The sequence below is a fragment of the Macrosteles quadrilineatus genome, unplaced genomic scaffold, assembly GCF_028750875.1.
Source record: "Macrosteles quadrilineatus isolate MER2022 unplaced genomic scaffold, UCM_ALF_1.0 Scaffold_8__2_contigs__length_117827958, whole genome shotgun sequence".
In the NCBI taxonomy this organism is placed as follows: Eukaryota; Metazoa; Arthropoda; class Insecta; order Hemiptera; family Cicadellidae; genus Macrosteles; species Macrosteles quadrilineatus.
The window spans coordinates 33,795,564-33,813,006 of record NW_026542601.1 but is presented as its reverse complement, the minus strand read 5'-3'; the positions used below and the strand labels follow the sequence as shown (position 1 = coordinate 33,813,006).

Genomic DNA, 17,443 nt, shown 5'->3' with positions numbered 1-17,443 from the left:
GTGACTTCTCCCTTGGATGAAGATTTATGAATTGGCACGACGTAGCCTTCTTTGAGTGCATCAGGAAAGATCCCGGCTTGAAGACTCTTGTTGAAAAGTACAGTAAGTTGAGGGGCAAGTAAGTTTGAGCAGTGTTTCAAGACAGATGCAGGTATGTCGTCAGGGCCAGTTCCCTTGAATTGGTTGAGTTCAGAAAGCTTCTTCTCAACATCTGATGATTCAAGCACGATTGAGGACAGGTTCATTTGATTTCCGAAGTTATAACGAGAAGTCGAAGAGGAAGGAAGCTTGTAGACTGATGAGAAGAATTTAGCAAACAAGTTACATATTTCGGAAGGTGACTGTGATGAATAACCATTGTATGTAAGTGATGGTTCATTGGCGGAGGATGACGTCATGCTCTTAATAAAACCCCAGAAAGATTTTGGGTTTGAGGTGATGGCTGAGTTCACATGATTGATATAGTTATCATAACATTGTTTTGTAAGAATCTTACACTGGGAACGAGCCATAGAGAACATAGATGGCTGGTGGGAAGGGGTTTCAATAAACCTGGACATGTAGGCCTAACTTTGAAAAGTCAAGCAGACTAAAGCGTGAATCCTCCAAAGTTTGTTGGAGGAAATTAGTTAGCTAATCATGTATTTATCAGACTAAACGCATATTTCCGAGTTTGAGGTTAAATAGAAAGGTCTAATTTGAAGAGCGTTTAACTAATTAGGCCTAAATTATCTAGTTTTCCATAACACAAAACTAAGCCTCACCTGTACATATCACTAGTTAATAACTAGGTAGGCCTACTTAATTATTTACAATACAAATCTAAATCTTTAGAACCTATTGTCGGTATCAGACAAGATAAGAATCACATTTATTCACATTTCACAAAACACAATAAATAATTAATTTGTTAATCTTACCAAAGATTATATCTTTGATCTTAAAAGATTACATTTGCTACTATCATAAAGTCAATGCTACTACGCTAGTGCTACACTACGCAAAAAATCTTTGATCTTGATCTTACTCTAAAATCATAGACTAACCTGTTTTATCTATGCTCTATTTATCTTTTATCTGTATTAAAAAAATATTAAAATGTGGAAGTTTGTGTTTGTGTGTTTGAAGTTTTTTTTGTTTTTTCCTTGCCGAAAAAGGGTCTGTATGGTGAGACACACGGGAGGGACTAAGGCTAACATATCTTGTAGTGTCGGCGTTCGCCGCTAGAACCGCTAAGTTGAAAAAATTAAATTATTTTTTAAATTTTTAGTTATAAAATTAACTTTTTAATTATAAAATAAATTTTAATAAATTATAAAATTAATTTTTAATTTTTAAAATTAAACTGTCATAACATAACCTAACCAACCAGACTTGCTGATGATTTAAAAACTATATAAAATAAAAATCTAATTAATGATAACTGTGCTTGTGATATAAATTAGTCATCAGCTGTTTGATATTGTGAACATTTTTATTTGTTTATCTTTGGATGATTTTTATTGATTCTTGTAGTCGTGGAGAAATCAATATTTACCAGAGTTGGATTGTTCTGATGTGTAAAAAAATGTTAGTTTGTTAAAGCATTAAATATCTTAATTATTTTTTTAATTTGCATGTTGATTTAATTACAAGCTATTTCGGCATAATGTCAGGTACTGGTGTTAAGTTCTCAGACTTGATTAAGCAGTATGATGGAAGTGGTGATTTTAGTGAGTGGTTAAAGAAACTAGAATTGGTATGTAAGCTCCAAAAGGTGAAAGACTTGCAGACAGTTCTCCCCCTATTTTTGGCTGGAGGAGCATTTTCTGTATATGACGGGCTAGCAGAAAATGTAAAGAGTAACTATGAGGCTCTCACCAATGCATTGCTGCAGGCCTTTTCTGCGAACTGTTTTCAGGCTTATGCAGAATTTACAGCTAGGCGTCTACTTCCCGGTGAGTCACTAGATGTATATGCTTCTGATTTGAAGAGATTGGCAAAATTGGTGGACCCTTTTGTATCTGATGAGTGGATTAAGAGCGCAGTTGTACATGGCTTGCCAGAAGATACTCAAACCCAGTTGAAAGCTGCGTGTTCTCTTCAAAGCATGGAGTTGTCGGATGTAATGACAAGAGCTAGGAATCTGTTGGGCAGTGAGTCAAACTTTGGGGCGGTTGCACAGGCTAATGCCAAAGTTTTCAAAGTTGGTAAACAGTGGTCTAAAAAATGCTTTGTTTGTGAGAGGGAAGGCCACGTAGCACGTTCGTGTCCCCATCTAAATCGTGAGTCAAAAGTAACCTGTTACCGGTGTGGGGAGGTAGGACATTATGCCTCAAAATGTTCACAAATTCCAAAAAACGAGTGAATGGGGCTGCCTTATGTTGCGCGGGTGGCCCAATTTCTTCAGCGCAACTCCCTACATTAACAATAAGTGTGTCGGGTTTTAAATGCTGTGCCTTGCTGGACTCAGGTTGTTCAAGGAGCATTGTGTCACCTAGTTTAGTGAAATATGGAGTAGAACTGAAGCCAGTAAGTCAAAGGATTATAATGATGAATGGAGAATCAGTTGAGTGTAACATGACATGTATGTTACAAGTTTTGATAAGAGGTGTTCCGCTCAAACTGAGTTGCTTGGTTGCCAGTGTATTGCCAAGGTATCAGATGCTTCTAGGGATGGATGCAGTGACTGCAATGGGAGGTGTCACTATTGATGGAGATGGCACTATTACGTTCAGGGACGTTGATATCGGAGCGATGGCTGAGGCCAAGAAGGAGTTGTGCGTGAAGGAAACCTCGGAGAATGGCAACGATGAGATCGCTATTAATGATTGTGACTTTAATGCGAAATTTGTTGATGGAAAATGGACCGTTGAATGGAATTGGAAAGATGGCGGTAAAACACCTAAGATAAATAACCAAGTACCTTCATACTCAATTTCAAAAGAGGCAAGGGAGGCGTTTGACGCTGAAGTGCATGATTGGATAAGAGACGGTTGGCTCCAGCCTTATGACGGGGAGTTTGATGGCTTAATTCCTTTAATGGCGGTCGTGCAACATAACAAGGACAAAGTGCGACCTGTAATGGATTACAGGGAATTAAATCAGTATGTTTCAAGCCATACAGCAGAAAGTGAGGTTTGTGGGGAAAAGCTAAGGATGTGGAGAAAGCTAGGAGAACATGTGAGCACTATCGACCTTCGTAAGGCATATCTCCAAATCCATATTGCTCCTCATTTATGGAAATTCCAAGTGGTCCGATTTAAGGATAAGAATTATTGTCTAACACGACTCGGGTTTGGTCTAAATGTCGCACCGAAAATAATGAGCAAAATTGTTAATAAAGTTCTGTCAATGGACCCAATAGTCCGAAGTGCTACGGACTCTTATGTTGACGACATAGTGGTGAATGAGAACATTGTTGGCGGTGATGTAGTAAAGAAGTTGTTGGAAAAATATGGGCTGTCAGCGAAACCAGTGGAGCCACTTGATGGAAGTAGGGTTTTGGGGCTTAACGTCTCAAAAAGAGATGGCAAGTTGATGTGGACCAGAGACAACAAGATAAAAGCTTTGGATAAAATTGAGACCAAGAGGGATGTGTACTCCTTGTGTGGGCAGTTAATCGGACATTTCCCGGTGGCTGGTTGGCTTCGACCAGCATGCAGTTTTCTTAAGAGGCAATTGACAGATTTGAAATGGGACGATGTGGTGGGCAACCGAATCAAGATAATGTTAGGAGATATAATGGAAAGCGTAAAAGAAAAGGATCCTGTGTTTGGAAAATGGGCAGTGTCATCTAGTGACAAAGGAACTGTGTGGTGTGATGCTAGCAGCTTGGCGATCGGTATTTGCATTGAAATTGATGGTGAAATAGTTGAGGACGCGTCTTGGCTAAGGAAAGAAGATGATTCGGCGCATATTAACTTAGCTGAGTTAGAGGCTTTGTTGAAAGGAGTGAACTTAGCTTTGAAATGGAATTTGAAGGAGTTATACTTGGTCACAGATTCGGCCACCGTTTATGCTTGGGTAACATCCATATTAACAGGAGACCGACGTATTAAAACACATGGGATGGGTGAAGCTCTTGTAAGAAGACGGTTGGGTTTGTTAAAAGACCTCATATCAGAATGTGGCCTTAAGGTGAGGATGGATCTGGTTAAATCGCAATTTAACAAAGCAGATCGCCTGACGAGAGTTCCTAAAAAGTGGTTGGCAAGAGAGGAGGAAAAGACCAGTATTGCAATGATGGGTGAAGAAGAGGAGGAAAAGACCAGTATTGCAATGATGGGTGAAGAAGAGGATGAGGATAAACAAAAGTTGGTCAAAAGAATCCATGGTCTGCATCACTTTGGTGTTAATCGAACTCTTTTCACAGTTAGGCGTTGTTACCCAGCCGTTGAGTTTAGTAAACAGGACGTTGACTGCGTAGTCAAATCATGCAAAGAATGTTTATCTGTTGATCCATCCCCCATCAAATGGAAGCCGGGGCACTTGGATTGCGACAAGAATTGGCACAGGCTTGCGATTGATGTGACTCATTATGGGTCATATAAATTTCTTACAATTATAGATTGTGGTCCAAGTCGGTTTTGCATTTGGCGACGGATCCCAAGTGAGACTAAAGAACAGGTAGTAAAAATCTTACTTGAACTGTTTTCAGAACGAGGTCCACCCCAAGAACTATTAATGGACAATAGTGCAACATTCAGATGTGAACAAATTGAACAACTGTGTGAGGAATGGGGGGTTATCCGTCGTTTTAGGTGTGTGAACCGTCCGTCCGGCAATGGAATCGTTGAACGAAACCATAGAACGATAAAGAGAATGGCAACAAGAACCAGAAGAAGTGTTCAAGAAATGGTATATTGGTATAATCTAACACCAAAAGAAGATTTGAATGAAGAGTCGACACCAAGCTCTAGATTGTTCTGCTACAGGTGGAGGTGTAAGGGCGAACCTGTAAATTGTGACGAGCAACAAAGAACTGAGTTTTCACCTGATGAACCTGTGTTTGTCAAGCCTAAAAATTCCTTATGTACTACGAGATGGAAGCCTGGTGTGGTCTCACGGCAGCTCTCACAAACCAGCGTAGAGGTTGATGGTATGCCACACCATATTGCTGATGTTCGTCGTGCTGGTGTTGACACCACGGGGGCGTGTGCTTGTGATATAAATTAGTCATCAGCTGTTTGATATTGTGAACATTTTTATTTGTTTATCTTTGGATGATTTTTATTGATTCTTGTAGTCATGGAGAAATCAATATTTACCAGAGTTGGATTGTTCTGATGTGTAAAAAAATGTTAGTTTGTTAAAGCATTAAATATCTTAATTATTTTTTTAATTTGCATGTTGATTTAATTACAATAACTTATAATTTTTAATTAAAAAATTAATTTTAAAATGTATTATAAAATTAAACTGTCATAACTTAACCTAACCAACCAAACTTGCTGATACTATAAAAAATATATAAGATAAAAATCAAATAAAGGTTCAATATTTAAAAAAAAGTTCTGTTCATAAATAAAATTATAAATGCATCAAATTATAACAAAAGATGTGCAGTTAAGAAGTATTCGCATTCTAAGCAAAAATCGTTGACAAAAAGTTAATATCTCCGGCAAGTTTCGTACCCGGGACCGTACGGTTTGTGAGGTATAAACAGAAAACCAAGTAGTGTAGATTCAATAATCGAAAAAACCGTAAACATTGTCCGTTTTTGATGGGACAAAAACGAAAATGTTTGTTAAATCAAAGTCATCAATGACTAAATTTATTTACCGGATAGTAAACTTATTAATGATAATTATTGAACTAGGGCGTTCACGGAAGTGTCGCTAAGCGGATTATAAAGGGTCGTGCGGGACCAGCCGGTAATGACCCTCCCGGGCAGTTTGGGCTGCCTCAAATTAGGGTGGCGAGACCTATAGCATTTAGCAGAGGGTACACCATAACCGTAACAATACGGATTTCAGCCATCGGCCTCGGCGGAGGCATTTATAATTTTATTTTATGAACAGAACTATTTTTGCGATTAGTAAACCTGACCTGGTACATTGCCAAAATGCTCTCTTCTACAGTGCTGTTCACGGAGGAATTTTGAACTAATGCCTCAATCGTACCTCCCCTAAGTCAGACCCGTTTCCCAATTGCTGAAATTCTTATTCTTATAACTCATTCCACTCCTCCACTCCTCTAAAGAAAAAGAAGGAAAAAATGCGAAAGAAAATGTGATGTGATGTGATGTTAATGTTATTTGATTTTGTGAATATTGTGATTGTGAAAGCAAGCATAATAAAAAACAAAACTAACTAAACAAGTAAACAACGAAAACTGTAACAAAATCAAAATGTAGGAAGTTTATTTTATATTGATGATAAACGTTGAACCTACTTAATTACATAACTCTTAAATCCCGCGAATGCAAGTATTTGATGGATCTGAATTATTCATAGTCAGGACATATTTTTCAGTGCTTGTGTGACATTTTGTGCTCCAGAACATAACCTAGCCTGGCCCTAGGTTATGTCTTGAGGTATCATCCATAGGTAGGCCTACTTCATTTTTCATCATTTATATTTGTATTTGCTATTGAAGCTACCAAACATAGCAAAATGACGGCACCGCCAGCAGCTTTAGTCAATAGGAATAAAAAACATTTCTTGGGGGTACCAGCTCCTTTAGGATATGTGGCTGGTGTAGGTCGAGGAGCTACAGGTTTCACAACCAGATCGGATATTGGTCCTGCTAGAGACGCAAACGATGTCTCAGATGACCGTCATGCCCCTCCCAGTAAGCGGAAAAAGAAAGAAGAAGAGGAAGATGACGATGAAGACTTAAATGACTCAAACTATGATGAGTTTTCGGGTTATGGCGGTTCATTATTCAGTAAAGATCCATATGATAAAGATGATGAAGAAGCTGACATGATTTATGAAGAGATTGATAAAAGAATGGACGAAAAGAGGAAAGAATACAGGGAGAAGAGATTGAAAGAGGAACTTGAAAGGTATCGCCAAGAGAGACCAAAGATTCAACAACAGTTCAGTGACCTCAAGCGTGGACTTGTGACTGTAACCGAAGACGAATGGCGCAATGTCCCTGAAGTAGGGGATGCTAGAAATAGAAAAATTCGTAACCCTAGAGCGGAAAAGTTTACACCTTTGCCTGACTCAGTTTTATCTCGTAGCTTAGGTGGTGAAACAACTAATTCAATAGATCCAAGTAGTGGTCTAATGAGTGCCATTCCTCATGGAAATATAACACCTGTTGGTGTTGGTATGCTAACACCAACTGGTGATTTAGATCTCAGAAAAATGGGCCAAGCTCGCAATACACTGATGAATGTTAAATTGAATCAAGTTTCAGATTCAGTTGAGGGTCAAACTGTTGTTGATCCTAAAGGCTATCTTACTGATCTACAAAGCATGATTCCAACATATGGTGGTGACATAAATGATATCAAAAAAGCTCGTCTTCTTTTGAAATCTGTCAGAGAAACTAATCCTAATCATCCGCCAGCCTGGATAGCTTCAGCCCGTTTAGAAGAGGTCACAGGCAAAGTTCAGGCAGCTCGTAATTTGATCATGAAAGGTTGTGAAGACAATCCAAAATCTGAGGATTTGTGGCTTGAAGCAGCTCGTTTGCAGCCTCCTGACACTGCTCGTGGGGTTATCGCTCAAGCTGTTCGCCATATTCCTACTTCTGTTAGAATTTGGATTAAAGCTGCTGATTTGGAAACCGAAATGAAAGCTAAAAGGAAAGTTTATAGGAAAGCTCTTGAACACATTCCTAACTCTGTTAGGCTGTGGAAAGCAGCAGTCGAACTAGAAGATCCCGAAGATGCGCGGATTTTGTTGAGCAGAGCTGTAGAATGTTGTCCTACAAGTGTTGATTTGTGGTTGGCACTAGCTCGACTGGAAACCTATGAAAATGCAAGGAAAGTACTAAATAAAGCTCGTGAAAACATTCCAACTGACCGACAGATTTGGACAACAGCTGCGAAACTTGAAGAAGCAAATGGTAATAACCACATGGTAGAAAAAATTATAGAGAGAGCAATCACTTCCTTGAGTGCAAACGGTGTTGAAATCAACAGAGAGCACTGGTTCAAAGAAGCTGTTGAAGCTGAAAAATCTGGCTCTGTCATTTGTTGCCAAGCCATAATAAAGGCTATAATTGGACAAGGAGTGGAAGAAGAAGACAGGAAGCATACATGGATGGAAGATGCTGATTCGTGTGCTGCACAAGGTGCTTACGAATGTGCTAGAGCAGTTTACGCTCATGCTCTCTCTATGTTTCCTAGCAAGAAGTCAATCTGGCTTAGAGCAGCCTACTTTGAAAAGAACCATGGATCCAGAGAGTCACTTGAAGCGTTGCTACAAAGAGCTGTCGCACATTGTCCTAAGTCAGAAGTGTTGTGGCTAATGGGTGCCAAATCAAAATGGATGGCTGGAGATGTACCTGCTGCCCGAGGTATTTTATCACTTGCTTTTCAAGCAAATCCGAATTCTGAGGAAATTTGGTTGGCTGCAGTGAAACTGGAGTCAGAAAACTCAGAGTATGAAAGGGCAAGGAGATTGCTTGCGAAGGCCCGTGCTTCTGCTCCAACACCTCGTGTTATGATGAAATCAGCCAAACTAGAGTGGTGTCTTGAAAATCTCGACCTAGCCCTCCACCTGCTCGACGAAGCGATTAAAGTGTTTCCAAACTATGCAAAGTTGTGGATGATGAAAGGTCAAATTGAGGAACAACAAGAAAAACCGGATAAAGCTTGGGACACTTACAACTCGGCACTGAAGAAATGTCCTCACGCAGTTCCATTGTGGTTGATGCTTTGCAGTTTGGAGGAGAGACGAGGACATTTAACCAAAGCAAGATCTGTGCTAGAAAAAGGACGCTTGAAAAATGCAAACAATCCACAACTTTGGTTGGAAGCCATACGAGTTGAGTTCCGTGGCAATATGAGAGATATTGCGAACACTCTAATGGCTAAGGCACTGCAAGAGTGCCCTAACTCTGGAATACTTTGGGCAGAAGCTATCTTCATGGAACCAAGGCCTCAAAGAAAGACAAAGAGTGTTGACGCTTTGAAACGTTGCGAACACGACCCTCATGTATTGTTAGCTGTATCAAAACTCTTCTGGTGCGAAAGAAAACTCCAAAAGTGTCGAGAGTGGTTTAACAGAACTGTTAAAATCGAACCGGACCTTGGAGACGCTTGGGCCTACTTCTACAAGTTTGAACTGCTCAATGGAACAGAAGAGCAACAAGAAGATGTGAAGAAGAGATGTGTCACGGCTGAACCTCATCATGGAGAACAATGGTGCAAAGTATCAAAGAACATAAAGAATTGGCGCCTCACAACCGAAGCTGTTCTTGTTCTGGTCGCAAAGGATCTACCCATCCCAATTTAAGGTAGGTACAGAAGTTGGTGCCTAAATCAATGTTTGTTTCCTATTTCATTTGAGTTAGAATCATCTTTTTACTTCTTTAAATACTCAAGTTGTTCTGGAGAAAATATGTTGTTTAGTAATAGCGTGTCATTAATTCCTGTGGTAGCCTACTGTATATTTGTTCATTAAGGTGTCCCACAGTGTATTTTGAAGCATTTTGTTCGTCGCCCTCTGTGATGCACACCAATTTTTAGAGTTGTAGGCTCTAACAGAAAAGATTTTTACATTTAAATTGATTTATTTTACAAGTTATAGTAGGCCTAAGTACCTACCGTAAATTGTAAGTAGAGTAGGTACCTAGATTATAGCTGATTAAGTCACTTGATTGAGCATGGATTTTTTTTCAAGAGTTGTTAGTCTCCTGATTACGTTTGAATATTTATAATTGTTTAAATACCTACATTCAGTTATCCAAAATGCTGCTTGTGGCGACTATAGTTTCAATCCACATGGAACCATCTTCAGGCCGTACAAGGTGTCGTTATTTACCTCCTTATATGAAGGTCGTAATTTAATAAATAAGTACATAGAACACGAAAACGTACTTTGATAGACGAACATTTAACATTAAAAAGACCAAGTACTCGGGGACACAAAAGACAGGTGACGCGACCGGGTGGAAGTTGTAGCTTGAACATGCTTAGGTTCGTTTTCTATGTACTTATTTATTAAATGACCTTCATATACGGAGATGAATAATGACGCCTTGAAGATGGTTCCCTGTGAATTGAAACTATAGTTACCTACCACAAGCAGCATTTTGGATAACTGAATGCATGTATTTAAACCATTATAGATTATTTTTTACTATTAAGTAGCCTATGACATATTTTGTTTTAACAGATTGCCAACATACCGGTAAAGCATCGAATAGGCTCGACTAAAACATGGTTGATAGGCCTACACTACAGAAGCTATGCTTTTACTATGTAAGTTAACTTGATTCAAATTTAACAATTTTAAAACTGGATTAAGTTTGGCTCTATTACTGTGAACTTTTCTTTTACGATTAGTAAAGCCAGTGTTCACTGATTTGTAAAAGCTATTTTTTTTTAATCGTTTTCTTAAATATTGTTTGCGGGGACACCCTTACTCCGACCCTGTGAAGTAGGTAGGCTACTGTATTTTTAGAAATGTCATCTTATTAGCTAATGGTGGTGATATGGGACAGGTAAACCCAGTGGATAGGGTGATTATAAATGGGTATTCACCACAGACCTGGGTAAATACCCAAAAGTGTGGGTATTTTAAAAATATAAACACTAACTTAGCAGTGTATTTCGTTCATTGGATTTGTCAAGTCAAAATGAGTAAAAAATTATGCCCATTTGTTGTTTAGAGGGTATAGTTTGTGATATTTGGTGAATTAGAAACTCGTTAAAATTACCCACGTAGGTTCCCTAAGTTACTCCAAGTGGGTAAGTTATTATAGCGGACACTTATGAATTTCAAAACTTTGCCATAAATTTTTACATATTTTCTGTACGACCAAACATTAAAATAATTATAGGCCTATGTTTATACTAAATGCTAAGTATACTTAAAGAAAGGTTGTGCTGATTATTATTTTGATTATTATTTTAGTTTACTTAAATTAGGTACTTAAGTTACTGTATATAAGTAGCCGATTAAATCATACTAAAATAGGCTATATAATTAAATTATAAATTAAAGTGGATGATAAAAATTAAATAGGTACAAACAAAATATTTAGACAACCCTTAGTAGGCCTGATGCAGTTAAGTATTTTTTTAAGTGCCTAGACTAGGCCTACGTATCTGAACAACATTAATGAAACAGATTTACCGTACTCAAAAGGTTTTTTGTACTAATGATTGAAATTGATACATTCCCTTAGTTTCAATAATGGATGTACTTATAGCACCATTAATAATGTTCAGTTTAAAATTAGCATAGCCTATTCAACAGCCTAAACCCTCCTCACATCTCACATAAGGGAACTAATTAGTATAAAATAAATAAATTTGCCAAATTTGATCAAAATATATTCATAAGCTAGCAAACAAGGGCCGTCCGAAGGGGGGGGGGGGCAACCGGGGCAAGCTGCTCCGGGCGCCGTGGCTGAGGGGGCGCTGCGCAGCGGCTATTTGTATTATTAACATAGTATTAAAATATGGGAATGCGACTATTACTGGGGGGGAGGGGGGCGCCACGACAACGTTTGCTCCGGGCGCCGCAAACCCTAGGGACGGCCCTGTAGCAAACTACAACATTTTACAATATTCTCTATAAAAATAACAGGGGAATTTTAAATTTACAATTTTTTAAACTTTCTCCGTTACCAATAACGGTACAAAAACACTTTGATGTACTAAATTATTTTTATTTTTAAACTCTTTAAAAAGTTCTAGAGAGAAATTGGGATATTTTGTGTTTTGAGGGTCAAAAATGAGAAAACCCATTTTTTTACCCCGTAAAATCCCGTTCCCATAGTCCGATTATGCTGGTTCGTGAAAATCATTTCAAGTAAATTTACTTAGGCCTACTTTAAAAAGTAAATTTGGTATATTAACAACTCATATGAGATTGACGCAATCTTTCCAACAGTGTCGGCGTTGGTCAATGATGAAGACTTCTAGTAAAATTAAGAAAAAAACCCTACCGTTGAACATTTCTCTAGGCGGAAATTTATTTATTTTGCTACCAACGGTCCAAACAAAACAATTTACAATTCTTTTAACAATTCATATTTATTTAAGACTAGCAGAGTACCTGTCCTTTGTACGGGGTTGGCAAATAAGTATAAAATGCTTATTGCAGTTATACCCGATCTTTGCGTGTGTTACGTGTACTTACGTGTGTAGTATTAAAAAGAAGCTGTAGTTCGTTGCAAGATAGTCGTACCGCTAACCCACTGGCTCTCAAGTAGTACGTCAAATCTAACCTATGAGCGCTAGTGTCATCGTGATTACACAGTAGGACCTCGATGTCTTGAATCTGAAGGGGGTATGATACAATTTTGAGTTATTGAGTTTTTCGAGTAAGTGAGGTTTGAGTAATGATGGTGCTATACCAAAAATTACGTCACGATCTTTATATCTTGACTTTTACACGCAAAAACTTTATGAACCAGCTCAAGCTATTACTATACGTACTAAAGGGTAAACTTTAGTAACCTTTCACACTTAATTTTTCCTTAATTTTTCCTTCAGTCACCCAACAAAGTTTACTGTTTATAGTACAGAAAGATGATAATTGCTGCATATTTATACTTTGTCGTACGGTTTATACTTTGTCGTACGGTTTATACTTTGTCGTACGGTTTATACTTTGGCGTACGGTTTATACTTTGGCGCACATCAGGATTCCAACGAAACAACAGAAAACAGCGTGGTTCTATTATGCACGTAATCCGTGTACGCTTGGAAATAGGTTGGCAAAACTTAAAGATAATAATACTATGAGCAGCTGATTGACTATTATAACTACGATTTAACCTGTCATTTCGTGTTTATAGTTTGTGTATTTCTGAACTTTCTGGACTTTTCTTTTAAACATTTTTAAACATTCCTACGATCTTAATAAACAAGAAAATACCTTTAAAGCATTTTTGGGCGTGGAAACCACTTCAAATTACAAAAACATACGGAACTATATTCTCAAGTCGCGGAGCACATTTCTTGGCGAGGAAAAATATCGGAGTGATACGGACCAGGTACTACTTTCTCTAGGGCACCTATTTGTGTTGCCAGCTGAACCTAAAAACGTGTTGTATCGTGTTTGAAAGACTAATTATTTATATGCTTTATAGTGACTGTAGGAAAAATATAATGTGTAACACAAGTGCAAAAGGCCTTTGCTGCACTCGAGATCATTCCGCACTTGCCTCCGTGTGCAGCAAAGTGCCACTTTGCCCACTAATTACACAAATAACCATATCATGCATTATTAAATGGCATGTATTGAATGGCCTTCTCTTGCAAAATTGGTCCTGATATAGGAATGTTTTCATTTTTACACTGTTAACCCACGTTAAAACTCATTCGTTCACGTCCTTAACTGACTGTTTTTACATTTTTTCTCATTGATTTATCCACCTTCAGCCTGATACGTTCTGCGGTTGTTCAAAATCGTCAAAAAAGTGCTAGGTGGAATTCCTAATTCCCTGTGCAATTTCACCTTTTTTCTTAAGCCTATCGTCATTTGCCTTATTCACTCTTCTATTTTTGTTGTGTGTGTAAACTTTTTACACATGCGCTTAACTGACGGCCTGACATCCAACGTGCACATAATAATCTAAATAACTGGTAGCCTAACAGCCACTGAAAAAAAGAAATAAATAGGCCTAGTCGTCAGGAATCAAAACACAGCTGTTTTGCACTGTACGGCAAAACTTCGAGTTATTGAGGCACATCATGCAAACCAACTTGTAAATGTAAACTGAGTTATTGAGGCTCGATAAGGGAACAATTTTGTTTAAATAACTTCTTAATCAGCATTGTACGTGTTATTAAATTACCTGAAAGCAGAAAAATTTTTCAAATAATGCTTATAATAATATATTTACACTTATTCTGTTTACTCACAAGACGGTAAAGATACATATAAAAGATGGTAAGTAGTGATTGATTTCGATTGGACTCTCCAATCATCATCAGACCCAATAGGCGAATGACAAGAATTAAAATGGTGTCTTAACTTTTAGTACAGTACTTTTCATTGAAATGGCGACCATACAAAATAGTTATTTTAAGCCAAGTATGAATGGAAAACATTGTAGGATGAGTGACGTGATCTTCTAGTCTTGTTAGTGACTAAGGCCAACATAATCCTTAGACCCAGCTGTTAATTAATAGCCCATACAGCTAATGGCAACTAAGGGACCTACAGTTTACAGTGGAATCCAAACCACATTTTTGGCTTGGTATTAACGAATTGATCTAAATATCAGGATAGTACTGCAGATAGTCGTAGTACTCATTAGTTAATCCACACCAGGGAGTATCGCATCCACAGTGCATGCCTATGAATATCCACAATTCGTGACCTCCTAGTAGCTGGATTACAGGACGATGCCACTGTCCCAGTCTATATATATAGTAAAGGGTGTCCCAAAAAAACAGGGACAATTTTAAAATGTCATTACTCAGCTGTTATAAAGGCTGGAGAGTTCATTGATGCGACAATTGAATGTTTATTTGATGCCATTTAGTGTATCGTTACTATGGATCACGATGCAAATTTCGTTTGGATATTTGACAATTACCGCAACATCGCGCCTTTGCCCTAGAGAATTTTTGAAGAGTAACATTTTAAAATTGTCCCTGTTTTTTTGGGTCACCCTGTATATAAAGCAAGGGACGCCATTTTGATTCTTGTCATTCCCCTATTGGGTCTGATGATGATTTGAGTATTCAATCGAAATGTATCACCACTTTCTATTATATGTATTTTCCGTCTTGTGAGTAAACAGTATAAGTGTAAATATATTATCATAAGTGTTAATTTGACATATTTTTGTGCTTTCAGAAAATTTGAGCTATGGAGGTTGAGTTTTACTGATCGATAACCTTTAAAATTTGACTTTTTGGGGTTAAATATTTAAAACCTTCGATTTATCCTTAACAGCCATTTCACCTTTAGGCCTTAGGCTTTTAGTATATTATAAAAGGTATGTAATTACCTGAGTACTGCCAGAGTGATCCTGTGCAATCCTTATGGATGCGTTTCGAGTACTGGTACTAAATTCTCATCTTTAGATCTTACACAAGATCAACTATTGATACAACTATCACTATGAAAAGGTCGTCTAAAGTTTAAATAAGGAATACGGACACATACTATATATAAACGAAGACATGAAAATTAGGATTTAGTCTTTGAAACACAGGAGTACTTAGTTTTAAACCTTTTATAGTTTGCATCAGTGATTCGAAGACAAACAAAAAGTACTTATAAAACTTAAAGATATTTAGGAAGATTCAAGTTATTGAGGTCCTACTGTAATAACAAATTTGACCAGTACGGTCGACGGTGGCAATTGGTTAAGGTGTTGCTCTGACAAGTGTAGCGTTGAGGTCTCTCTTCATGTGCGGGTTTGAATCCCGTACATGTGCAATCCATATTGAGCCTGCTAATGTGTAGCTTAGCTGGAGTGGAGTACCCACCTTAAACAGTGTCCAGCTAAGTTGACAGCTTTAGTGAGTTTAATAAGGATTGACTGTTTTGCTTCTTTTTACATTGGTATAGAGTAGGAGGGCACATATTTTTCTTATTTTTTTGTTTTTTATCTTGGTAAAGAATGGATCTTGAAATACTTAAATGACAAAAGACGTTAAAGGACATAACCTAAAAAAAATAGAGAAATTAAAAAGAAATCCGTTGTCAATGAATTGGTGAAAATAGATTAATCTAAAATGTTTGTATGGATTCCTTTAACATAGCAATGGTCGATTAGGCAAATTGCTAAACAATCCATCCGGTCACTCCTGGTCGACTAACCTTTTAGATAAAAAAAAATTCATGACAACAGTCTTAACAAGCTGATAAATCCTTCGCAACATTCTCTACAGGCTGTACCTGCACTAAAGAGCAGTTGAGGCCTTCCATTCCAAAACTCACTCATTGCACTTTGGCAAACTTTAAACAAACTAAAAAAGTTTCTTGATTGTAATTCTCATGCTTTTTAGCGGTTATTGGGGTTACCTTGGTGGAAAATTATCTCTGGAACCTCCTGAAATTTTTATTTTCTATTTCCAATCAGCTGTTTGCCTGAAATTGAGCTTCAAAAGGAGTGAGTTTTGTCATGGCTTACCTGTAAAGAGTGAGTTTTTGCATGACATTCTCTGACAGTAAGTAGAGTCACGTGACAATTTGTAGCAACAGCAACATTATTGGCCAGATGGAAGAGAGTTTTAGAAAGGCTACAAATTGAGGTGAACGTCATGAAGATAAAGCATTTTGATTGGCTGGTTGTAATGAGCGAATTATGGAACAACAAGGGCCTTAAATAAGTTCTCCTAGTTTTGGAAAGAGACCTGATTTTCTACATTGAATTAGAAATGAAAAAGTGAGTTTTGAAAAGGTTGAATTTTAAAAGTCAATACAGATTTTTCCAACAAATAATGCACAACAAACAATAACAATCTCAATACAACAATAACAACAACAACAATAACAATAACAAATAATAATCTCAGAATAAAAAAAAAATGTTGATAAGTGAGTTTTGAAATGGAACACCTCAGTTTAAATATCAAACTAATAACAATACAAGTTTTATTTAAAATACCTTCCTTAAATACATTATTTTATTTAACTTGTTCTCTTTCTTTCAGGACTGGATGCTTCAAACCTGCCTCGTGTAAATACTGTTCTTGAATCAAATTAATGTTTCAATGTGTGTGTTTAGGGTTACACAATAATGTTGTATTTTAATTTTGAATATATTAAAAGAACGACAAACATTTGAAATATAGACTTTAAATGTTTAAATATTATAGATGATTAGGCTATGTTTTTCATTTCAAGATGTTTTATTTTGCACATTGATGATTATTTTGCCGCGTTTACACAAAGCCAGTTGCCGGGCAGGTGACTTGAAGTAACTTAAACTACATTAGAGACACCTGCCTGCTCTACTGGCCTCGTGTTAACACAGCTTAGAGACAACATGTTCTCTGTAGGTTAGATTGTTATTTTAACATGTATAATTGATATTCTCTGTTTAATATAAAACTACTGTTTATTTTGTCTATTGTCCTCAGCAAGTTCAATTATTTTTTGTATGTAGCTGTAAATAAAAAAATAGCATTAATATTAAAACTGCTGTGTTCTATTTATGTTTTCTTTCTGTCAATAAACTTTAAAGTAGCATATTGTAGTGTTTTTTTCAAGAACCTTTTAAAAGCAATCCTCATATAAATATAAAAAATTAAAATTATTTATCAGATGCTTGAAATAAAAGTATAAATAATTTTTTTACTAAAATTTTATGTGTTTGCGCTATTTCAGAAATATAATAACAATAACTAAAGTACGTCTTC

The 17,443-nt window shown here is 37.1% G+C and overlaps 3 protein-coding genes across 5 annotated transcripts in view; 2 read left to right on the top strand and 1 right to left on the bottom strand.

Annotated features, from left to right (window-relative positions):
- LOC129001561 (BTB/POZ domain-containing protein 3-like) overlaps positions 1 to 1,125 on the bottom strand; it is a 44,987-nt gene extending 43,862 nt beyond the window's left edge. The window contains exon 1 of one of the 2 annotated variants that reach the window (XM_054428891.1): positions 1,047 to 1,125. The gene's annotated coding sequence lies outside the window, so the exon portion shown is untranslated. Of the gene's footprint in view, positions 1 to 764; positions 862 to 1,046 lie in introns of those variants that run through there. The other variant, XM_054428890.1, reaches the window with a different exon arrangement.
- Positions 1,126 to 1,648: 523 nt separating this feature from the next.
- Positions 1,649 to 5,157, top strand: LOC129000309 (uncharacterized). The gene is made up of 2 exons (XM_054427271.1): positions 1,649 to 2,189; positions 2,579 to 5,157. The coding sequence occupies exons 1-2, from the start codon at positions 1,649 to 1,651 to the stop codon at positions 5,155 to 5,157; spliced, it is 3,120 nt and encodes a 1,039-aa protein (XP_054283246.1).
- Positions 5,158 to 6,211: 1,054 nt separating this feature from the next.
- Positions 6,212 to 17,273, top strand: LOC129000974 (pre-mRNA-processing factor 6-like). Of its 2 annotated transcripts, XR_008491378.1 has the most exons (3): positions 6,212 to 9,399; positions 10,281 to 10,366; positions 16,736 to 17,273. XR_008491378.1 is itself a non-coding variant. In XM_054428086.1 (2 exons), exon 1 carries the CDS (start codon positions 6,597 to 6,599, stop codon positions 9,396 to 9,398), a length of 2,802 nt encoding a protein of 933 aa, XP_054284061.1. In that variant the 5' UTR covers positions 6,212 to 6,596; the 3' UTR covers position 9,399; positions 16,736 to 17,273. The 2 variants fall into 2 exon arrangements, 1 of the variants encoding a protein (XP_054284061.1); XM_054428086.1 differs by lacking the exon at positions 10,281 to 10,366.
- The last annotated feature ends 170 nt before the right edge of the window (positions 17,274 to 17,443 follow it).